The sequence below is a fragment of the Gossypium hirsutum genome, chromosome A10 (genome assembly GCF_007990345.1).
Source record: "Gossypium hirsutum isolate 1008001.06 chromosome A10, Gossypium_hirsutum_v2.1, whole genome shotgun sequence".
Lineage (NCBI taxonomy): Eukaryota > Viridiplantae > Streptophyta > Magnoliopsida > Malvales > Malvaceae > Gossypium > Gossypium hirsutum.
In genome coordinates, this window is record NC_053433.1 from 1830864 (window position 1) to 1856287 (window position 25424).

General features: G+C 32.4%; 3 protein-coding genes and 1 pseudogene across 4 annotated transcripts; 3 read left to right on the forward strand and 1 right to left on the reverse strand.

The window, feature by feature from the left end:
• The first annotated feature begins 2244 nt into the window (after nt 1-2244).
• Nucleotides 2245-4593, forward strand: LOC107925249 (quinone oxidoreductase PIG3). Its single transcript, XM_016855892.2, has 6 exons — nt 2245-2667; nt 2839-3018; nt 3481-3562; nt 3646-3753; nt 3832-3990; nt 4236-4593. Exons 1-6 carry the CDS (start codon nt 2416-2418, stop codon nt 4430-4432), a joined length of 978 nt encoding a protein of 325 aa, XP_016711381.1. The 5' UTR covers nt 2245-2415; the 3' UTR covers nt 4433-4593.
• A 914-nt stretch (nt 4594-5507) lies between these two features.
• Nucleotides 5508-10648, reverse strand: LOC107925248 (beta-galactosidase 8-like; annotated as a pseudogene).
• Nucleotides 10649-11711: 1063 nt separating this feature from the next.
• On the forward strand, nt 11712-15067 carry LOC107925250 (transmembrane protein 184 homolog DDB_G0279555). The gene is given in 6 exon segments (XM_016855893.2): nt 11712-11855; nt 11958-12258; nt 12433-12555; nt 13528-13599; nt 13602-13823; nt 14726-15067. Coding segments are annotated over 5 exon segments (882 nt in total). The 5' UTR covers nt 11712-11855; nt 11958-11994; the 3' UTR covers nt 14927-15067.
• A 1016-nt stretch (nt 15068-16083) lies between these two features.
• Nucleotides 16084-20386, forward strand: LOC107925030 (ADP-ribosylation factor GTPase-activating protein AGD5). Of its 2 annotated transcripts, none has more exons than XM_041079484.1 (11): nt 16084-16451; nt 17167-17225; nt 17364-17454; nt 17691-17745; nt 17834-17924; nt 18011-18242; nt 18606-18909; nt 19021-19082; nt 19248-19478; nt 19573-19631; nt 20001-20386. In XM_041079484.1, the coding sequence occupies exons 1-11, from the start codon at nt 16401-16403 to the stop codon at nt 20161-20163; spliced, it is 1398 nt and encodes a 465-aa protein (XP_040935418.1). In that variant the 5' UTR covers nt 16084-16400; the 3' UTR covers nt 20164-20386. The 2 variants fall into 2 exon arrangements, with proteins under 2 accessions (XP_040935418.1, XP_040935420.1); XM_041079486.1 differs by having other exon boundaries at nt 16324-16451; nt 17167-17236.
• Nucleotides 20387-25424: the final 5038 nt, after the last annotated feature.

The following is a 25424-nucleotide window of genomic DNA, read 5'->3' on the forward strand; positions in this document are numbered from 1 at the left end:
GCCTTCCAATTAGGGTTAATTTCTACTGATGTCCTGGAACTATGGTTTAAATTCTAAATTGGTCCCAAACTCGGTGGTGGAGTAGAGGTGGGATGGAGCTAGGAGAAGGGCCTTTGTCCCTTGGTTAAATGAATTACAATCAATTTTAATTATTTTTAAATAAAATTTTAAATATTTATTAAAAATTCTTTCAACTTTTTTTTTATTTGATTTATTAGTAACGTGGCGAACAGTGGTATATGATGATCCACAGATTTCATGCATTGACAATGCATTAAATATAATCTTAAGAAAAATTATTTTTTTAGCCCGTCCATAAAATTAATGATTCAATTCCAGTGTTTTTTTCTTCTGGTTAAATGAAAAAATTTTAGGCTAAAATATGTCATAAGTCTCTATGCACTTCCTAAATTTAAAATTTAATCATTTATTTCTAAAATTTAGTCTCTATACTTTTCAGTTTTTAAAATTCAAGTCCAACTTTTAATGTTGTTAAAATTTTGTTAAATTTAGATTCATTACAATGTCAATTTTTTAATTATATTGCTACCAAATGAGTACTTTTTTTTTAAAATGTCAAGTCAACAAATTTAACAAAAAAAATTAACAATGTTAATAATTGGATCTAAATCTTGAAATCTGAAAATTAGAGGGACTGAATTCTTAAAAATAAAAGTACATGAACTAAATTTTAAATTTATGAAGAGTACAAAGATCTATGATATATTTTAACCAATTTTTTATTTTTGCTTTCCAAAAGTTTATATGTTTTAAGCCTTTCTAGTCTCTTGGTTAAATGAAGAAAATTACAATTTTGGCCCTTCTTAAAAACTAATAATTTAATTTAAGTTTTTAATATAAAATTTTAAAATTTTTATCTTGGCCTTTAACACAAAAAATTTGTCTTCCCTTTTAATTGAATTTTCAAAATATTAGTATTCTATCAGTCAAGTCTTCTTATTGGCTTATCAATAAATTTAAGTGTTAAAATGCATTCTCAAATATGACAAATAAAAAAATTTAAATAACTTGGATTAAATTATAAACACATGAAAACTTACTACGTAGATAGTTTTGATCTAATTTATTTCCTTTTAAAGAAAAGGAATTAACTTTCTTAAATTTTTTTAACAATGTTATTTTAACTCGTTATATCTAAACTATCCATATAATCAATACATACATATTTAAAATTTGATATACATGTTTTAAATATTGTCTACTTTGATCTAAACTGATTTTTAATATCTAAATTGATGGTTAAATCGATAAAAGAATTTTTTTGGATACATTAACCAAAGATCAAAATATATATATATGAAAAAAAAAAGGAAAATCCAAAAGAAATTAAGAACGAAGCTCTAAACTAAGGAAAACTATGGATTGTGCTGATGAATTAGAGCCTTAGCTTTTTTTTATCGTCCACCTCAGAGTGTCATCTTCCTGGTTAGACCGATCAATGACTTGAATTAGGTCCTTCAATGTGTTGATATCATCCATTAGTGGTTTATGAGACCAATGAATTGAACAGCTCTTCCTATCCTAAGACGCACCCTCTTAATCTATCTTTGTGATTGGGAGTACAACGTGAGATGCCTTTTTTGGCTGCTATTACCAAAACATTCCTTAGCACTAGTAATTTCCTAAACCTTCCATTATTATGTTGAAATCTTCCTTGATATGAATTGCCCAAGCCGACTGTGATATGATAGGAATGGCGTTTCGTTGCCTTTCCATTATGTTTGTTATTATTCTCTCGTGGTTGAAATCTACTCCCTTTTTAACTATTTTAGATATTTTAATATATTCAGCTTCTTTTCTAATAATCTTTTACTATTTCAAAATAATTGAAAACATGTTTAAATTATTAATTATGTTAGTTTTGACAGTTGATATACTTATAATAGAAGTGTTCATGAGTTGACAGTTCAACTCATTTTGAATGGGTTTCAATTTAAATTTTACAATCTAAACTAGTTTGATCCCCTAAATATGATAAAAATTCGATTTAATAAAGATATAAGTTATTCAAATAATAAAATTATATTTTTTCTATCATAAAAATTAAAATTTAATTTTAATCTTAAAATAACATTTCTATTTTCGCCTCTATTTTAAATATAAAAAATTAGTTCATACACGTTACAATGTGATACATATGACAGGTGTATCAAATTATTTTATCAATTACACTGGGATAATTGTTTTTAACGGGAGAACGGATGGTATTTTTATTTTTATATCAATTTGCACACATTTGTGCATAAGTGATACTTTTACCTGCAACCGGCACCTCTATCTAATTATCAATGGACTTTTTACTCAGATAAAGCTCTCTTTTATTTCACATTTTTGCTTGTAACCCATTTTTTTCATCAACCAAACAATTACAGAGCCGAATTGAAAGAAGCAAACATGAAAGCAGTGGTGATAACAACAGCAGGTGGCCCAGAGGTGCTGCAATTGCAACAAGTAAATGACCCAGAGATCAAAGACGATGAAATCCTCATCAAGGTAGAAGCCACCGCATTGAACCGGGCCGATACTTTCCAAAGGAACGGTTCCTACCCTCCTCCAAAGGGTGCAAGTCCTTATCTTGGTCTTGAATGTTCTGGCACAATCCAAGCTGTTGGCAAGGATGTTTCTCGCTGGAAAGTTGGAGATCAGGTGATCCAAAAAATCCCACTTTTAGCAAGTATATTTCATGTGGGTTTACTGAAAAAAGGTGTGATTTTTATATGCATGATCCACTTTTTTTCTTTTTTGGTGAAATTGGGATTGTGCTATATTTTATGGGGATGGAACTTCAATGGGTTTTGCTTGTTATATTATATGCAGGTCTGTGCTCTTCTTAATGGAGGTGGATATGCTGAGAAAGTGGCGGTTCATGGTGGACATGTACTACCAATTCCGCCTGGTGTTTCACTCAAAGATGCTGCTGGTTTACCTGAAGTTGCTTGTACTGTTTGGTCCACTGTTTTTATGATGAGTCGCTTATCTGCTGGGGAGACTTTCCTGGTAAAACTCTATATCCACTATGTTGTCTATATGTCATTCAATGTCGGCCTAGTTCGATACTGCATCATTGAATCGCTAGTGTAATCTCAGTTAATCAAAATGGTCATCTTTGATTAGCTTAGGATCTTGTATATCGAGCAGTATGTGCCAATTTTCACCTCTAATATCTACCGAGTGCCAATTTTCACCTCTAATATCTACCGAGTCGTCAGCTGATCTTTTGATTAGAAGCTTACATGAGTTTCATTCTAGTATATTCTAGGTGCGAGGTCCATGTTCAAGTGCTTGAGTGTTTAATTAGTAGTTCTTTGTCTTGACATTTATCCACAGAGACCATCACTGAAATTTAGTGCTTCACCTTAACAAACATTTCGATGCCTGACCTGACTTGTTCATGTAGCTATATAATATATGATCCCATCCATCGCTCGAGATGTAATCTGACTGCTATTAGGATTTCAGGTCCATGGCGGTTCTAGTGGAATTGGCACTTTTGCAATTCAGATAGCTAAGAACAAAGGAGCAACAGTATTGGTTACAGCAGGTCCACCTACAATGTTGATTCTATAGTAAATTTCATGTCTTCATTTTGTTCTTATATTTAGATGTGGTCATGTTGATCTCCAGGGAGTGAAGAAAAATTGGCTTTCTGCAAGAAACTTGGAGCTGATGTGTGCATCAATTACAAGAGAGAGGACTTTGTTGCACGTGCTAAGGAAGAAACTGGAGGGAAGGGTACGGTCCCGAGTTTTTATAGTTACATCTTCTCAGCATTTACACAGCCAATTTAAATTCTCGAATGTCTCATGGCAGGTGTTGATGTAATTCTGGATTGCATTGGAGCATCCTACCTTCAACAAAACCTTGACAGCTTAAATTTTGATGGAAGGCTTTTTATTATTGGCTTCCAGGGTGGAGCAGTCACTGAAATTAAACTAAATACTTTACTTCCAAAGCGCCTCACGGTGCAAGGTAATAGAGAACATAAAGAAAAAAAAAAAAATCAAAGAACATGCATCTCCATTGATTCACCCACCTCTCTCAATGCTTTCATTTTCCTGAAATAGAGAATTGTACTGCTCGTAGTTTCATGTAATGTTTACATATGTTGCATCTGCTGCTAAAATCGTTACGACTGTAGTGGGCATATTGGAAGCATGCCCTTTTCAGATCATAGACTATTATAGATTTATGTAAATTGATATTTTCTTATTCAGGAGCTGCTTTGCGACCAAGAAGTACCGAAAACAAAGCAATGGTTGTCACTGAAGTGGAGAAGAATGTTTGGCCTGCAGTTGCAGCAGGCAAGGTGAAGCCTATCATTTACAAATCTTTTCCCTTATCCGAGGCTGGGGAGGCTCATCGGCTCATGGAAAGTAGTGCACATATCGGGAAGATACTACTTGTTCCATGATTGCTGGTAAGGGCCTTGTCTTCTAGAGGGGAAATGGTTTGTATTTTATGATAAAATGAGACACTTATGAATCATGTATATGAAGTTTATTTTGCCTGATGTCCTTGTGGCCTAATTTAATCTTTTACCAAAATAAAAATCATGCAAAAGTCAAAAACTGATATGTTCTGAAAGCTTTTTATTACTTTGAAGTGGCACGCACTTGAGAAAAGATATAATCAACTAGTTTCTGTGTTATCCATTGCATTTGGTTCAGCCCAAAACTTATAAATATGAAAAAAAAAAAAGATGGTATGGGATTTTAGTCACTACATATAGCTTCAATGGCAAGGGTTTTCAGCACACCAGGGCAAGGGTCACCGAGGTTTGCGGTGGAAACAGGTACAGAGCACTGCTCTTCACCAATACAAGCCTACAAATTCAACCAAGGATGCCTGAGAAACTTGCTCAACTAGTTACAGATTCTCTTATGCACAAATACAGAAAGGTAACATAAAAGTACTAGGAATCAGATTGTATTTTGTTCTCTCTATTAAAAAAACTAGCAAATTAGTTCCCGTACATTAGCTCAAAGAGCAAATTGGTTTTTTTTGTTAAAAATTAGTGTAATTGATGGGATAACCAGACATTGATACGTGATGTGCCACGTGTACATCATGCTAACATAAAAGGACTAGTTTTAACCGTAGGAATGGATAAAATTTTTAATAAAAAGATCAATTTGTTCTTTGATCTAATGTATAGTGATTAATTTATCTTTTTTTAGTAAATAGGGGAAAAATGTAATCTGATTTCTAGTATAGGGGCCTCTACGATATTTTTACCAAAAGGTCATATACATGAGAGCAAAGAAAGGTTCTTTCTTACCTTCTGAACGATTGATAGAATGTTAGCATGACAAGTCCCTACACTGAACGCACCACAATTTCCTTGTGGAGATCCAAAACTAGCAAAGTTGATTGAAGTAATGTGCCAACCTTGTTCACAGGTCAGTTGAGCTTCGGGACTTCGAGACCCGAAGCCCATGTTCGGTATCCAAAAATCAGCTGGCTGAGGATCATCCTCCGATACAAATGAACAAATCTCTTGACCGCTTCGTGTCAGTACTGAAATCTTTGTAGGGTCACCACCAAGCTCTTCATGAAGTACTAATAGGTTCTGACCAGGATGAACCCAAGAGCGTGGGACGTGATATCTGGACAGCAAGGATATATCAAACCCAGAACTTCACATATAGGATCTGAATCGAATGTATTCATAAAACTTACAATGTTTGAGCAGGTTGGCCACAATTCTTTTGACATTTTGTGGAATCATATTCTCCTCGGTAATCACAGTTCTCGGTACAACCTTGGGATGGTGATAGATAGGCCGGCCAGTATCTGCCTATGCTCTGTCCATTGACCCAAGCTTGACCTTTCCCCATACTAGTGAGATTTAAGGCCAAAGGACCGTTGCCTTGAGGAGCAAGGAAAGAAACCTTAAACAGAACATCAGGGGATGGTAATAAAAGGTTTATAACAGAACCAAAATGCTTCAGTGAAATGGAATAACTCTGAAGTGGGGAAGAAGCTGACCTTGTACCAAATCAATGTCTTGTTGATAGGTGGAACACTCCCCTTTATCCACAGTGAACTATTTGCATGAATTACTTTATCTAGTCCAAGGTATTCTCCCTCAAGGCCCACCTGATAATTGTGATTAACAGCATTATAACACTGAACCGAACATAACTCCTTTGCTCATTGGCTGCTATAACATTCTTATCACAACTCGAACTCATAGGGAAGAAAATATATTTACAGATGGAACCAAATACGCAGTGTTCGGTTATAAAATGAAAAAATATATAGGCATTTTGGAACTACTAGAGATTGACACCGTTTCAATACAAGGTCTTCTTAACACAGTAACATACAATTAGATCATGATGGTCTGCAGATTTTAACCTGATAGGTCCATTCTTCAGCGGAAACATCATATTTGTTATTCCATGGATCAATTAGAACCACTGAAAAGATTCCTGCCCCTTGAACATCGAACCATGGACCGAAATTCTGAAGCATATAGAAGTAGAAAACGAGTTAAAGTTGGTAAACCTCCATCCATGATACCCAAGACATCTTAATCAGATGCCTTAAGATTTAGAAATGCTCCAGAAAGTTGCAGAGATTAAAGCAGAAAGAGGGTTTAGAACTGAATATTTAGAACAATGATCAAGTCACAGTTTCGATACCTGTAGACCAACCATCATGCTCAAAATATCCAATGTATTGTTCCCTTGAACAAGACTAATTTTCTCATTGATTGAAAAGCTGGCATCATCATGATTACCATATCCAAAAGCTGTAAAAAATGCAGAAAGATCAAAGGAACATCATATGAAAAGACTAGTGACAATTTAAAATTGCAGCTTCGAAGTCGGCATTGAATAGTGCGTGTACAGATGTCGGGATTGAACATGAGAACATCAAACATGATGAATAAAAGCAGTAGACAGTGTATTTTCAACTGCTATAAGTACAATGATTACCAACAAGCCTTTTGTTGACAAAAATAAGTGCCGCATGTCCCAGACTTTCGATAAGCAGGAAGACCTCTTTCGATTGAACAGGCATGATATTTATACTGCCAATACAATGAAGCATTATCAAAAACAAAGGTCACAAATTCTATAATCATGTACTATGTCATTATTGATTTGTGCTTATTTTCCTTTCTGCTTATTTTCTGGTTTAGAATGTAGTATTGTTATCGCAGCAACCATGCTTACTCTATTGAACATTAATCTGCTACAACAATAAATAACAGTGATTTACCTTGTTGTGTACCATAGGTAATCGCTAGTGTCTTTTGTCGTATTAATCTGCTCCAACAAACGCGATTCCGTAAATGAGTTATTGCCCCAAACACCTGGTTTTTCCATATACCAGCTCCATGATGTTGCTGACAATATTAACTTATTAGCAGTTGTTGTATGAGCCAAAATTCTCTGAGACACAACCTTCAATCAAGATAAACAGTGCCAGGAACAAGGTTAACGGCATAATACCGATTGGAAACCGTAAGGAGATATGTGTTAGAATCAAACAAATAGTTATAAGTAACAATTTGCAAGAAAACAAAGGAAAAGATCATGAAATACCTTTGCAGTGTTAAAAATGACATTCTTACAGTCTGGAAGGATGCTTACAGACCAAGCCGGAAGGAAGTACAAGTTTCCATTAAATGTAACATTTGCATCAAGTTCGCTGTCATAATTTGCAAGGAATGCTGCACATTTATTGGAGGACTTATAGTAGATATGTGCCTGCAAAGTTGAGAACAAAGAAGGTATGGATATGAGCAAGTAAATGGCATGAAAACCTGAAAAAAATGTTTTGATGATGCACATGCAGAGAAGAATTTGCACCAAAAAAGCTGCTTTGGCCGAAAGATACTACGATGAGCTTACATCTTACATGTTGAAGCATGTAAAATTTTACCTCTAGATTGTGACCAAGCTGCTGGTGAGTTGGATCAGATCTGATCAAATACTCCTCACAGTGCTTAATCGCCAAGTGCAAATCGCATAGGTGTCCCCATTTCGGCTGCCTGATAAAACCTGCATGGACATTGAAAACGGTATTGCTAATGTAGTTTGAAATGGAATAGGATTTATTGGATGATCATGGCAATGAGTGAATATGAAGAGGAAATATCAGTGTTACATGAACCATATAATAGAAATCTCACCGTATTCATCTATTGGGGCATCATAATCATAGCTTGTTGCCACAAGAGGACCTCCGGCTGTTCGCCCGAAATTGGTTCCACCAAAGTACTGCAGAGCTCAGCAAACAGAAAACATGTTCATCCTATTAACAGACCGATAGATATCTTTCACGTGTTTGCCAGGTTGAAAGCAGAACAAGAAGAAAAGAACTAGATACAACTCACCATATAGTAGTTGTGAAATGTTCCACCCATTTCGAAAAAACGTGCAACGGCAAAAGCAAGGTCCTCAACCGGTCGATGAGGAATTGGATATCCAAATGATTTAAACCTACACTATCAAGTTTTAAGATGTATCACTTTTAATTTATAATCACCATTGGTTTCAATGGCATAGCAAGGGACAGTACCATCCACTGTAGTTCTCGGTCCACATTTTTGGTTTTGATGGAGAATTCGGAGTGAACTGATCACAATAAAACCCATTGCATGTGTTTATCTGCATACAGATTCTCATTATAAAAGGTTGATGTAAATTGTCAACTTATCATACAAATTTCTGAGCATGATAAATGTTGAAATTCATCAACCACATGAAGCGGATATACACCGATAATGTACCGCGCTATACATAACCTTAACTTACGATTGGATCAGGCGCATCTTCTTGTCGACACATCACCCAAGGCACTGTTGTATTAAGACTGATAGCAGCTTCTGCAGCCCAATTGACATATAATTCTCCTGCAACCCCATATGCCTATTCCACAAGCTCATATTCATTTTCAACCTGGTACATGACTGTATGAGACATGAATTCAACTGAATGGTCCACAACCGAGTTATTCGATTATATATTAGTAAATCACCTGAGCAAGAATGATAGGCCCTCCTTGTGATGCAAAAAGCTTCTCTTCCTTCATTAGGCCTACGATTTTTGCGAGAAAACGCAGCATTTCTTTCTGTAGAGATAACAACTATCAGGTGGAAAAGGCCTAGTATGCATCACCATTTTAATTTAAGTCCCTGCAATGGTCTACATGAGACATGCACACACACAGAAGAAAAAATACCTTGAACAAATCATTAGTAGTTCGGAATTGAATCCCAGGAATGAAATGTAACCAAAGAGGGAATCCACTGCCAAGAGATAATTTAAATGATCAATCTAGAGATTTGACAGACAAAAGCAAAATAACTAGTGAAAATGATATTACAGACCCATAATTCCATTCAGCACAAGCATATGGACCAATCCTCAAGTGAACCATAAGGCCAGCTTCCTGCACTGTTCTCACAAACTTCACCAGGTCAAACCTACCTTCAAAGTAGTACTGCCCAAAAAAACCAAACATTATATTTACCAACATGCTTATGACAAGGGTAGTTTTTAGGGCATGGTTAATGGTTCAAAGGAAACTCATGTTAGAAGGCTACATTCATGACGATTTTGGACATGATACGTTTGTAGAATTTGTGTTGTATTACAAAATACGAATACAGTCTACACTGTAATACAAGAAAGGTCTTGGTAATAAAACTCTAAAGCATAATAAACCATCTTTAAAACCTACTCCATTCACTACGAAAAAGATAAGATTCTCATAGTAAAAGTAACAAACATTGAAGCTACTGCATATACCTCTCCTCTGACTGGTTCATGGTAGTTCCAGAAAACGTAAGTCTCAATCACGTCCAATCCACCTTCCTTTGATTTCCGAATAAGTTCGGGCCAAACCTGAAATCTTCAATCCATGTTATCATAACAAATAGAACAAGCATCAGCCATCAAATGCACGTATAAAATCAACCTCTGGGGTGCTTCTGGGATAATGGATTGAACCAGACTGCAATACCCTCCTCTTGCCATCAATAACCAGTGCCCTATGGTCATATGTGACTGTGGTAGACAGTGCATGATCGAAACAGAAAACCGCGAAAACCGATACGAAAACTAAAGCCAACGACAATGGTGTTTTCATATCCATGATTCAGTATTTCAGCAAAATTTTGATTAAGGAAACAAATGGGGAACTTTGCAAGACAATAGTGATGAAAAATATGGGTTACTAAATATGAACAATATACAGAATTAAGAAGAGATGGGATCAAATGTTTGCTAGATGTGAAGTTTTTGTATTGTTTCATTTGTCTGCATAAGAAAAAACTGTAGGAGAGTTCTAAACAAAGTGCTTGTAACGTACCAAACGAGACTTACAATGCTTGAAACTTTGAAGTCCAGCAATGGCGTATTTGAGGGACTTGCTTTCTATTTTTTTTTATGCCGCCCTGTTTGTGCGTTTTTTTGTTTCACACTGTTGTCGTGCGTGTCACGAGACACAAAATCGAAATTGTTCTCTTTGAATATCATAAGTTGTAAAGATTTTTTGTCATCTTCATATGTACTATCCTACATTCTTGGAGTGTACTTTATAATTTCTGCTGACTAAAGACCTTGTAAGTGCTAAAGAAAACAATTTTGAATTACGTATTTATGGCAACCAACGAACAGTTAAAAAAGGTCAAAACAGGCCGGCATTGTGATGAGAAGAGAGGGTTGGTCGGGACAACGCGATGTAAACTCCAGGCAAATGCGACATTGACGTTGTGATGAGGAGAGCCAGCATGTTACGATGTTACGACATGTTCTCCTATTTGGCAGTCGTGTTTTAGACTTCAAGCAGGACTATTTTTCTTAGTTAGACTTTGAAGTATGATTAGAACTCTGTTTTGACATGCCAATCAGTTAGGGTGCTTTTTTAGAGTAACAAGATGTAATCGTATAAGAGTTTTTATGAGATTTTCGTGATAATTATGGAGAGAATTTTGTTCCCAAGTTAAGATTTTGTTTTCGGGGTTCGGATTTATATGTTTAGTACATTTAGGTTTATTTTTTTCTATATTGTACTCTCGTTTATTTGTTCATGTAGTGATGAAAAGTTAAAACCTCATTTGCCCGTTATTTTTCTTCTCTTCAAAAGAGTTTTTCATGTAAAATATTTATATTCGATCTTCTCTACTTTTCTATTTCACCGTTTATACGAGTTGATCAACAAATTATGAGACACATAGTTGTCAAATGGAAATGATTTGGAGTCAACTGTCATTGCCAAGACTTTTACACTTGTTGGAATTTGAATGATTAATAAAATTTCATTTCAAAATAAAAACACCAAGAAACACTCTAAAAACATCATGGAAATTCAAGTCAAATTGTATTCTATCTTTTTTACTGTTTAAAATTTAATTCATTCTATTGTTAAGTGATGATTAGTATATTCTTTAATATAATATATAAAAATTAATTTATTATTTTTAAATAGATGAGACAAAAACTAATCCCATTTTTAATAAAAAAAATCTCATATATTATTATTACCCAAGAACCACAAAAGAGTAACTCATTCTATTGCTCATCACATTGATCCTCCAATTTTCAACCAAAAAAAAATTCAGTGAAGTCCAGAATGTTGCCACCAGTAAATACGTGTATGGCGAGAATCTGCCAATATTAAGGGAGTTTCATAAAACTCAAAAATCTCCTCTTATCCATCACATTTAATTTTCTGAAAAGGACCCATAATTATATTCATCCACAATTTCAAATCAAATTCACCCACACTATTGATAATCAACCCCCAAGCCCCCACTTTGAAAAATCAAAGTCGACACCGTGTTTATTTCTCCATTAAAAACGTGTCTACCATAGGTAAGTAAATGCTCGATGCTGCAATTATTGTACTATTATTCACACTATATTTATTCTTACTCTTTCATTGATTTTCATTTCAATTTCTTCTTGTTTTTGCAGATTCTTGGTTTGGGTTTTTCCTTTTAGCTGAAAAACCATGGATTTGAGCCATTTAAATCGTGGGCAAATCACTCGAATGGGATCTGGGTTTTGTGTGTTACTTACACTGCATTTCACATTCCAGCTTCTAGCACAACATCTGTTTCACTGGAAAAACCCAAAGGAACAAAAAGCTATAGTGATTATTATACTTATGGCTCCTATTTATGCTGTTGTTTCCTTTGTAGGGTTATTAGATGTTCGTGGTAGCAAAGAGTTCTTCACATTGTTGGAGTCAATCAAGGAATGTTATGAGGCTTTGGTGAGTGCCCCTTTTTGCTTAATCCTTGCATCTTTTAATATTTGAGTCAACTCAGAATCGAGTCAAATCGAGTTAAACTTTTTTTTATATTATTTTTTCCAATTACAAGAATCAAACTTGAAATTAACAATAGGTGAATTTTAATGGTTGTTTTTTTGTGAAATGTGGTGTTAGGTGATTGCAAAGTTCTTGTCTTTGATGTATAGTTACTTGAACATATCAATTAGCAAAAATATTGTGCCTCATGAAATCAAAGGAAGAGAGATTCACCATTCATTTCCAATGACCCTTTTTCAGGTATGTAAAATTTTAAATAAGTTAATTGCATTCATCCTCCTCACATATCAATATTGTATTAATCAAATCTAACATTTGGATATGACTTGGTTAAATTGTAAACAGATGTACTCTTTGTATATACACTTAAATCTGACATGTTAATGAAACAAACAATGATAAAATTTTGGAGAGGTAGTTTTTTTATTTTTTTAAACTGTCTTGCTTAAATTGTTCGTGTAGTAGGTACACAAGTGTTTACAATTTGATCTACTTAATATACATATGCTTTATGTCAGAGTTATGCTAGCATTTAACATGGTAAAAAGACTTATTTAATCCCTCTCAATTGAGCAAATTTGGCCCTCTAAAAAATCAAATCAATTTAATCGCTATCAATATCGAAAGTGAGAAATTAAGGACAATTAATCACAACCGTTAATGTTTTCCATCAACTGTACATGATTTTGATTGGTATAATAACAAATTTAGCCTTCAAAGTTTACACATTCTGTCAATTTGATCCTAATTTTACAAATTTATCCAGCAACATTTGTGTAAATGTTGAGGTTGAATTTTTTTTTTTTTTAGAATTAAAGCCAAAATGACAAAATATATAAGCATTGAAGGCTAAATTTATTATTATACCAATCAAAATTATGTACAATTGATAGAAGACATTAACACAGAGATTAATTGTTCTTAGTTGCTCGCTTCAAAATTAACAAGGGTTAAATTACTTCAATTTTTTTAGAGGGACTAATTTGTTCAATTTCAAAATTGAGAAAGACTGGAGATGTCATTTTCCCATTTAACATCCAGTCTAATGATTAAACCGACGGAAAGACATAATTATACAATACTAATACCTTAATGAGTCATAATTTGAAAACGTGGGGTGGAATTAACTCCTTTAAAGTGATATGGTCTTGCTTACAACAAGTTACATTATTGATCAAATCTCTTACCCATCGTGGTTGCTCGAAACAATAGCCTCGCACAGTTAAGCTAAACCATCGAACGCTGAAGCTTTTGAAGTACTGGACATGGCAATTCGTCGTAATCCGGTCCGGCCGGTGTGTTCGATATTGATGATAACATTGCAAACCCTTAGGGTTTATCCTTCATGGTTGAGCTGGACATTGACAATCATCCTCAATGTATCTGTTTCATTAGCATTGTATTCTTTGGTGGTGTTTTACCATGTTTTTGCAAAGGAGTTGGCACCTCACAAGCCACTTGCAAAGTTCTTGTGCATCAAAGGGATTGTTTTCTTTTGCTTTTGGCAGGTAAAAATACTTTGTTCTCTTTCTCCTATATATCCTTTACACGAATTTTTAGTGTTTTTTTCTTAGCCCGAACTCAAAAATTGATTTGATTAATCTAAACTCAAATCCAATTAGATCATAAAAGTTTAATAATTCGAATTTGTTTAACTTGAACTCAAATAAATCTAAATTTGAAATGATTCAGATTTAAAATAATTTGAATGTATAATGACTTGAACTTAAAAGTAATTATAATCCAAAATAATCTCAACTCATAATTACCCTAAACAACCCAAGTCTCAAACCTAAATAAAATGAACCCTTAAGCAACTCAAACTTGAAATTATCCGAAATCAAAATTGAACCAAACCCTAAATGATTTGAAGTCAAATTGAACATAATCAAAATGACTTGAAATTTTTAAAACTCTAATCAACCTAATCTAATTTGACCCGAACTCAAAACCAACTCAATCAACCCAATTGATAGATATGTTTCCTTTAAAGTTTAAACTCATATTCAAATGTTTGACAAATATTCGAATATGGATATGAGATACAATTCTCCGCACATGGCAAAACATAAAAACTTTGAAAATCTAAGAATATCAAACACTAGGGGCATAGTTAGGGGTAAGCAAGTGCTTTTCCCCCCTTGATTAAGTTTAATAATATCAAACTTAGTCCCTCTCATTTATAAAGTATTCAAATTCAAGCCCTTTGCAAATAATTTTTTTTACCATCTCCCAAACTTTTAAAATTTATTTTGACGCCGAATTCTTTGCTTCGTCCCTGTCAAACATGAACCTATATTCGAGTGAGTCCGAAACCACCATCGTGTGTTTTAACTTGCCCTTGCTGTGTCAATGATTTGTTGTTGAATTATGATTATTACTCTGAAATTTCATCAATGGCGACATGCAGGGAGTGGTACTGGACATACTCGTAGCAATGGGCTTCATTAAATCGCATCATCACTGGTTACACGTAGAGCACATTGAAGAAGCTCTTCAAAACACATTAGTTTGCATAGAGATGGTTGTTTTCTCTGTGGTACAACGCCGTGCATACAGTGCTGCACCATATAGTGGAGAAAGTGAAGCTAAGATTAAGAAAAATGAATGATATTTGGGATGCCCCAATAACCTTATCTATGTATGTATGTATGCATGTTTATTCATGGATTGTATTAGAATATAAGCTTAGAAATGCATCTACTCCCTATTTTCAATATATTAAATAGAGTTAGATTTTTATTTGGTTTCATTTAATTTCTCTATTTTTATAATGTTATTAGGTCCAAATTGATAATAATTATTGTTGAAGTTGTGACGTGGAATGTTTTTTACAATAGCTTTAAACATTTGGCTTATGTGTAATTACTATCAAATGGATTTCTACGTATCTTTGCTAACAGATAATAGAAAAAGGAAACATTAATGTCATTAATTTGAAGGCAACAACTAAGGACGTTATCAATTTGAACTTACTAATAACATTATAAAAGTAATTGAACTAGAATCAATGTAGAGGGATACAATTTCAACTTTTAATATAGTAGAAAGACTAAATTCAGAATTAAACCTAAATAATAACATGATTAAGTTTCATTAATACTTAGTGAAATAAAATCTTAAAAAATTAAGAGGTAAATCACACCAAAGGTCATTAAATTATTAGTAAGTTTATATTTTATCATTTAATTTCAAAAAAATTACAAAATAATCACTAAATTATTCAAAAAAGTTCATTTAAGTCATTGGGCCATTAAAATCATTGTTGTATGTCCTTCTCTATTTGCACTACCTGCACCAATCAAAAGTTTTTTTTTTCCTTTCTCTTCTACAATTCAACTTTTTCATGGAATAGATTTGAAGATCACAAATTTGCAAACTAAAATCTAAATAATTTTCTCCTTTGACCTTCAAACTTAACGTCAGATTGACTTGGATCTAAAGATTGACCATTAAATCATTCCTTGGAGTCCATTAGCCAGACTTTAAAAAAAAAAACTTAGCAGCTCAGTGACTTAAACAAAAACTTTTAATAGCTCAATGACTTAAATGAAAATTTTTGAATAGTTCAGTGATCATTTTGTAACCTTTTGAAATTGAGTGACCAAAACATAAATTTATTAATATTTTAGTGAATTTAGATGTATTTTACCTTTTACTTTTAAATATATAAAACTTTTATATTTTACGTAATTATTTTATTTGACCTTACGCACACAAGAACGGTTTTAGAATAAAAAGGGCAGCAAATAAAGGAGCCCTCACTTTAGTGTGTACACGCCAGCCGGAGCCAACCAGCTTCCACCAACCAACCAATGACAAAAGAGCAAAACACAAAAGTGTATTAGCAAATAACAAATGAAAGATACCCACTTTGACATTTCCCATTTTCCCCTTTGATTCTCCTTCTCTTCCTTATTCTTTGTTTCTTTTTTTTTTGATTTTGGGGTTCCTCTATTTCCTGTAAAGCTTGAATTTTTAGAACCAAAAAAATATTACTATATTTTTTTGCATAAACAAATAAATAAAAGAGACAGCTTTGGAGCAGAAGGGTAGAGAGAAAGGGAGTTTTTCTGCAAAGCATCATGAACCAGAAGGCTAATGTTTCTAAAGAACTTAACTCTAAACACACAAAGGTTCCCTCTTTCTTTGCTAATTTCCATTTCTTTGATTTTTATTTTTTTTTTTGTAATTTTGTTTACTACCTATTTAAGCTTTAGTGTTTTTCTTGGTGGTAAAGTGTGAATTTTGCAATGTTTGATGAAAATAAATGGTTGCAGCTTTAAATTTTTTGGATACCCTTTTGTGTTTGATGAACTCTTTGAAGCAAAGGCCATATTGAAGAATCTATCAATTTGGGTTTTTCCTTATATGTGTTTATTGAATCAAACCTGAGCTTAATTTGGCCAACTTAGAATAGTTTGTTTTGTATGGTTTCCAGTTTTCAATTACAGCAAGTTGTACACTGCACTTTACGTTTTAGCTGTCAATTTTCTTTGGTGACCCCCCTTGTATTGTATGTCTTAATCCAAGGCCCACTCTGCTAAAAGTTGGCTATAGCTCATCATCCGTTAGCTGCCAGCAAGCTCTCTTTTGAATGTCTTAGGCCACTTATGATCGATTTATACGATGAATTACATAATAAACATTTCGAAATTTTCTCATCAGTGTTCTTCCTATGGTTCAAGATGTTTGTCAATTGTCATACAGTTTCTCCTCTTTCCTTTGCATGCAAGCAATGTATATATGTGCATAGTACTAGTGACATTGTCTCGGTCTGAAATATGGTTATAACTTCGTTTTTCTGTACATTCAATGTTAATTTGGTCTACCTGGTGCCGCTTTCTGCAGATATTGGATGGACTTCTTAAGTTGCCTGAGAATCGAGAATGTGCAGACTGCAAAAGCAAGTAGGTATTTGGTAATAATGTAGCTCTTAGTAATGTTTTACTATGACTTTGACAAGATGGAAAATTTTAAAGTAAATACTCGAGTCACTATAGAGTATGTGGAATCTGATTTTATAATGGTTTGTATATGCTACACAGGGCGCCACGGTGGGCTAGTGTTAATCTTGGAATATTCATTTGCATGCAATGTTCAGGGATTCATAGAAGTCTTGGAGTACACATATCTAAGGTTTTGCTTCTCTTTTCCCCTAACTCTGGATTTATGTTACTCAGACTCAGATGTGAGTGTCGGTTAGATTTTTCTAAATTTTTCATGTATTTGGAGGGTCTTTAAAGTTCATATACTCGTAAATGAAGAGTCTGGGCAACATAGATCTAGACAACAGTTATGGCGGTTTGTGTTTTGTGGTTATTGTTTGATTTTCTTGTTAACATGTTTATGGAAATTACGTTTGTTTCATACAGGTGAGATCAGCCACTTTAGATACATGGCTTCCGGAACAGATTTCATTTATTCAATGTAAGCCTCCACCGTTCGTTTCTTTGATTTCCACCCCAAATCAGGTGCTGATGGTGATCATGATTGTGTTTTCTTCTTTTTTTTGCAGCCATGGGGAACAAGAAATCTAATAATTACTGGGAAGCGGAGTTGCCTCCCAACTATGACAGGGTTGGAATCGAGAATTTCATTCGCGCAAAGTACCAACTTCGTAAAAATAGAACTACCCTTCAATGACTTAAAATTTTATGCTTGATTTTCTTCTATTGATTATTTTCTTCATTAGGTATGTGGAAAAGAGATGGATTCCAAGAGGTCGAAAGGAAAAATCATCTCCAAGCGTAAATGACAAGAAGGAATCACCTCACAAACTAGAAGCTCTAAGTGGTGCATATAAGAACACGAATAATGTAAATCCCGTTTCTACAGAGAAGAAAGTTATTCACCAACCTCTTGCAAATAACGGCATTCCTACTCCTAAAAGTTTCTCTCAAATGAACGTAAATGTTCCTCAAAAGGTAATAACGGTCTTCATTTGCTCTTATACGCTGATTGTCGGTAAATGAATGTCCTTTTTTAGAGTAAAAATGATTGCTGCAGTTAACGTTGCTTTGCTGCCTGTCGAATGGAGGAAATTCATATGTAGCAAATGAACCGAAACTGTATGGTTTGCATATCTTTCTTTATTTGAATCATAGATTATGTTGCTTAGATGGGAAGAAACCGAGACGATAGGAAAACTTTTGTTGCTTAGATTACGATAAACAACTCGAAACATGAAAGAAATTCAAAGTTTACACCCAAAATCATGAACATTTCATAGTAGTATCTTTCATTATTGATATGCGACATAGAAATGAATAAGTTTACTTGGTTCACAGGTTAAACCCGATATAAAGCCAGAAGAACCTCGATATAAACCCAAACCATCAGCCGTAACAGCTGAACCCATAAAGCAGGAGGTTACTAATACTCCATCAGTCTCGAAGGCTGAATTCATAAAGCAGGATGTTACTAATACTCCATCAGTCTCGAAGGCTGAATCCATAAAGCGAGATGTTAATACTACTGCACCAGTAGTAGCATCATCCAAAATCGATTACGCTACTGAACTTTTCAATTTGCTTTCTATGGGGAACTCGGGAGAAAATGACTCTGGTTCAGCTCATGATAATTCTTTGCAACGTATGTCTCTTTCTGTCTCGAGCTTATCACTACGTAGTTTCTTGCTGAAAGCAGTTAAATATAGTATTTTATATTTGATGTTGCTTTAACCGTCAGTTTACCATTTTGCAGCTACTGAAGCAAAGTCCGCCAAGGAGGCAAGTGATGTTAAACAAGATACTATATTTGAAAAGGTATGGTGTCCCTTGGTTGAAAATCGAAAGTGTATATAGAATATTGACTTGTGCTTTCGTGACATAATGTCATCGTAGTTAAATTGATCACCGTGCTAAGTCACTGCCGCATTCAAGTTCAAAAGTGGAGATTTACAGTTCTAAATTTTAAATTACTTTTTGCAGTCAAGTACAGTGTCTCCATTTTCCGTCCATCAACAACTTACTATGCTTCCCAAACAACAATCTATCACGAGCACTGCTACAAAGCCCAACGGTAGATCCCAAGCCTTTCCTATCAACGCGCATCAATTCAGCTCCAATGGCTTTCACTTTCCTTCTCCAAATTCTGGAAGCGTTGGCCACCAAGTCCCTGGAATGGTAATGCCAGTCGCTAGTCAACAGAATCATTTACAGGTTTGCTTGCAATATGCTTCCACCATTGTTCTTTTCCCTGATTATAACCTCATCGCTAATAATATCTTGTCATGTTATTGTCATCTCATACCAGATGGGAAACAACCAACAGATGCACCCTGCAGGGAATTCCATTAATTTTTCAACTTCCAGGTGCGTGCGCATATTATTTCAGCTCGACCATCTAAAAGTTGCTTATCTTTTAACTTTGATGTAATGGATCGACTGACCCTTCTAGTACAAAGAAACTCAAGTCTGATCACCTGTTTCATAGCACACTGAACACGTTTCATAAATTCAGTATATTTGCACTGGCAATGTGGGTTCATTAGGAAAAGTTCCATGGTCGATGATTTTATATCGATTTCATTTCTGTCCATTATTTCATATGTGAGATCGGTTATCTATCTGTATTCTTACAAGCACACACTATACACAAACAGTTCGTTTGAACACATTTCTTGCTTGACCAGCACATAATTGCCTTCGATTTTATCCAACTTGTCATATGCTGCATTGCAGCTTCACCACCCGAGTGCCAGTAGTTCCATCATCAACCATCAACATGAAAAGCATCGGAGGTAAGCCACTCCCAACACCTCCAGTTCCTAAAATAACACCATCTCAATGGGGAAAAGACTACGATTTCTCATCGTTAACACAAGGGATGTTTACAAAACGGTAACTCGCCTGGCCGAATGATTGTTGAAGGGAAAGAGTACATATTCATTTCTCAAAGAAACAAAAAAATTATATTTTTTTTTTGTATGTCATTTTCCTCAGGTTTTTGCAAATTATTTTTTACTCATTTAGATATATATTGAGAACTGATTTTTCATCATTCAATTTTATTATACATTCATATAATAAATGTGGTGTTGTAATATAATAAAGGTTGGTTCTTTTTATCTCTTTACTTCCCCATAAATCAAGGCTTTTTGTGGATATTTATAGATTTTTCCCAACAGATTTCATGATCATCAAATTAGTGATGCAAGCAAGCAACCAGATTTTGAATGGGAAAGGATGATAAGTTATGATATTAAGGGGGTATTATTTTTTTCTTTTTTTCTTTTTTTTAAATATGCTCGAGTCCATGTAGTTGTTATACATATAGAATTTAGTCCCTTTCCTTTTATTTCCAGAATTTTACTCACTACTTAGATTTCAAAGTTCAATTAATGTTATCACTGGTAAATTCTTTGGTTGAATCCGTTGATGTGAAATTTAACAGAAGATTGATGGAATGAATGTGAATTTAATTAAAGAATTTTAATAGTTGGACCTGTATTTTTAAATCCAAAAAATAAATGGACTAAATTTTTTGAAATAAAAATAGGACTAAATTATAAATGCATGAAGAGTATAAAGACTTGAAGCACATTTTAATCAATATTTTTTTAGTTTAGGAGCTGAAGTTCATTCAAGTGTTTTAGTTTGGTACTTTGGTTAACTAATTGCTAGAAAATTATGGTTTATATGTTACTATGTTACCATGCAAATATAATAATTGAAAAAGGTTTTTCACTTTTGGGCTGGGTTGGGATAAGTATTTTTGCACTTCTAACCCAAATTGTCACTTGGGTAGCATCAAGTCAATTTACATGTTAAAATTTTAAAATTATTTCACATTAAGATAATCTCGTAATCAAGTTTAAATTTTAAAATTCAGGTCAAAATCGAATTATCCTTCCACAAGTTGACTTTATGTAATCTTGACCAACAAACATGAAGCCATATGTATGTCCCTTAAAGCTTCCATGGTCAAGAATTTTGTGATTAAAGCTTCATATTTTTTAATTAACTTTATCACTTCTTTGGTTCCAATTTTATACTTATGATTTATTTTATATTATATATATTATAAATATCAAAAACCTCAAAAAAGTTAAAGTCTAATGAAATTCATAACTTTATATATATATTGTTAATTTGCTAATTTTTATATTTTTTAAAATTTTCTCTTAATTATAATTATTTTATTTTATCTTTAAAAAATGGTGGTAATGTTTGCACATATCAAATCTTGTGCTTTACAAAGATTAATTTTTCTATCACTAATATATAATATTTTAACAATTTAATCATTATATCTCTTAAAAAAATTTAATCATGATGTTTTTTTTCCTATACATATAAATCCCATACAGAAGTGAATTTTTATATTATATTCCCATATATAATATATGTATACGAATGCAGTCAAGAGCCTTAGTCCCAAAAATTTTAATTTAACCTTTCAATTTTTTTGTAAAATTAAAATTCCTAAAAAATAATTTTAAAAACCTCCAATTTTTTAAAAAAATTCTTAATAAATTTTAAAAATTTTAATTACACTCCTAAAAATAAAATAAAAATCCACCACTTTATGTACTTAAAAAGAAACTTCGAGACCAAGTAAGAACTACATTAGGAAAAAAAAAACAAAAACCTTTTCCCATATGTTCCAATGAAGAAACAAAATCTGTCGTTCACACAACAAAAGGACGGCACCATATCCGTTATGGAAGTTGAACTGTATACGTACACAAACTGCTTTCATATAATTTTCTTGCATTCCCATTTCACTGTCTTCTTTATATTCTTCTTTTGACTGTAATAACGTCGTCATCATCAGACTTTTAGTTTCCATTAAACCAAACATTCTACGTACAGTTCAGTTTCAAAAACTGTCTTTACATTGACCAAAAACCCAACACGATTTTTGTTTTGACTTTATCTACGCATTTCCTCCTCCACCGTCCATAATTTAAACTGTTATAACGGTTTTTTTCCAACTTAATTACATGGACCACCTTATCGTTTTGAGATTTTATTTTCCATGATGTTTCCTCTTTCTTCCATTTGTGTGTCGATAAATAGAGAGTGTTTATGTGTATAAATATAAATATGTATTCGAATAATTACATTGTAGATTCATATATAAGATAAAGTTAAAGATCCATATATCGCAATTGCATATGATAAAACTTAAATTTATGTACTTAAGGACTCGGGATCTTTGTCTTAGCCAAAATTTTAAATTTTTTATTTTTATTTTTTAACAAACAAAAATTTTAAAATTTTTAGATTATTCATGTTTGAGTCCATTTTGGATTCAGACAGTTTTGGATTTTGATAACTAAGGATTTTTTAGTTCAAGCTGTTATGATTTTTGATTATTTCAAATTTTAATTACTTCAAGTTTTGGTTATTTGGGTGCCGATAATGTTTGTCAATTTGATTTTTAAAATTTTTTGATTATTTTTATTTGGGTCATTTTAGGTTTAAATTATTAAATTTTTTCAGTTCGAGCCATTATGGCTTTGGATTACTTTACAAATCGGATCATTTTGGGTTCAAAATATTCACGTTTTATTGTTAAATTGAGTTAGATACAAGAGTGAAGCCATGAATATTTTATAAAAAGCCAAGATAAAATTGGAAAATTTTGGGGCCAAAACATAAATATTTTGTATTAGACTTATTAATATTTGAAAGGAGCCAAAAATGAAAACTATCCATTTAATTAAAGGGTTGAAAGGGATTAAATATATTAGAATTAATTTATATATTTTGTTTATAATATTATTTTTATTTTATTGATATATTTCTTTTTTATTTTTTTATTTCATTTTGCATTTCGAATATAGATTTTTTTTCTTTAATTTCCAGTGAATTTCGTTGTAAATTTCTTGGACCAGACATTAACTTGGGATATTAATTGTGGTGTTTTGCGAGACATGTTTTGCAATATTATACATTAATATTATAAATGTATATTTAATTGGTTATTTTCAACATTTTACCTAGTATTAGTGGACTGATTTACTTAAATAACAAAGACTGACTAAACTGTTCTAACTCTATCTAATTTCATTAATTTTAAAGTTATATTAAATTGGGTTTTGAAAATTTAAAAAATAATTTTCTATATATAGTTTAAATAATTTAAAAAATAAAAATAGAATCTCTTAAACACTAGTTTTGTAGGTACTTAATGAAATAGCTTTAGGTTATTCGACCATTCTGGAATATACCAACGAAATTGGCTCTAAAAGCAACCAAGATTTTGGAGGAATTTACTAGAAAAAGTAGTATACGTATTTACTGGTGAAAATCCATGAAAGTAAGAAAAGGGATTGAAATTGACATTTTCGTTCCATATTAACCCACGAATATCCCAATGAAGATTCACTTTAAAATCAAAGCACCAACCGACCAAATCCTAAACATAGGTAAAATATGTGGATTGAATTGTAAATCTGAAAATATTTATTACATTAAAAGTTTGGATATGATGTATTATAAAAAAAATTGACTTAATACATTATTTGATACTTGAGTTTGACATTTGTTTTATATGATGCGTGTTATTTTCCAATGTAGTATTTGTTTTTGACAAAAGTTATACGTTTCGGTGCTAAAAGGTATCGATGTTAACTTTTTATTGTTTAATTCAGGTTTTATAATTGATTTGATAAAAATTCATAATTATCAAATCAATCCTAAAACTTGAATTAAATTACATCCATCGCACTGTATTTGTAAAATTAAGCAAATTCACAATTAACATTAAATTTATTGTATTAACAAAATAATGAACAATTTAAACCTAATAATATTATCAATAACTTTCATCAAAACAACCTTAAAATCTAAATTAAACACTAATAAATTAACATCGTTACCTTTGGGTACCAAAATATTTAACTTTTATAAAATATAGATACCGAATTGGACCAAAAAATAACACAAATATCATCTTTTAAAAAAAATGTCAAACTCGTATTCCAAATAAAACATTAAGCCTAAAAAAAATCTATGTTTCATTGACAATATTTATCATTTTTAACACGTTAAATGGAAATTATTTATACAATAATAAATACATATTTGTTTGTAATTTTGAACTTCAGGCTTTATATTAATTTAATGTTTAAATTTATAAAATGACTTGATTAATATATTATTAACATTTTAATGATTGAATCTAAAAACATTTCAAATTTTAAAATAATGAAATAATTTGAGGATATTTACTCCAATTAACACTTTATATGTATAATAATATATATTGTTTATTCTAGATAATGTTACTCCATTAACATATTTGGTGCACACGCTTACACATGTGCAGCTTTACTTGTTTATCCACAAAAAATACATGCCAAAAATCACATCCATGATTCAAAGCTTCATTGTTGAAAATTAAAGGGATGTTTAGGTTAATATATTATTTTGGTATTTGAGTTTAGTTTTAATGTATAATTTAATATTTAAGTTTTTTTTTTTTCAATTTGGGTACTTAAATTTGATTTTAATGTTTACTTTAGTTTCTAAGTTTTTTTTTTTGACCCAGTTAAATACTTACAAGGGTGAAGTCAATTGTTTTTAAGGCGGAATTAAATCTTTTATTTTTATAAGAGCTAAAACCAATTTTATCATTTTAACAACTTATATCTTTATAATTTTGTAAAAGACTAAATCAAAATTTTATTATTTTAGTAGGGTCAAAATATAATTTACCATATATTAACTTGAAATTTTATAAATTTTAAAAGATCAAAAATTAAAATTACCATTTTAAGGACCTGCCAGCCCCCCTCTCACTATTCTTTTTTATTATACCGCATGTATCCAACATTTATTAAATCATATAATATTATTTAGTTTAAATAACAAATTTAATTCAATTCAACATTAAAACTAAATTTAAATATTAAATAATATATTAACCCTTTTATCTATATGTCTGTACAACTGCCATGCACTTTCTTCAAAGCTAGACTTTGATTAATGAAGTCAACTCTATCTTCTCCCCTACAATCTTAATCTTTAAAAAGAAAAACATTTTCGAAGATAAAATGGACCGACAATTTGTCCCCTTCTCCGACACGCGTTTTAGCCGAAAGCAATGGTTCTTCATTTTTTTCCAGCTGACTTCGTTCTTAAATCTTTTTTTCT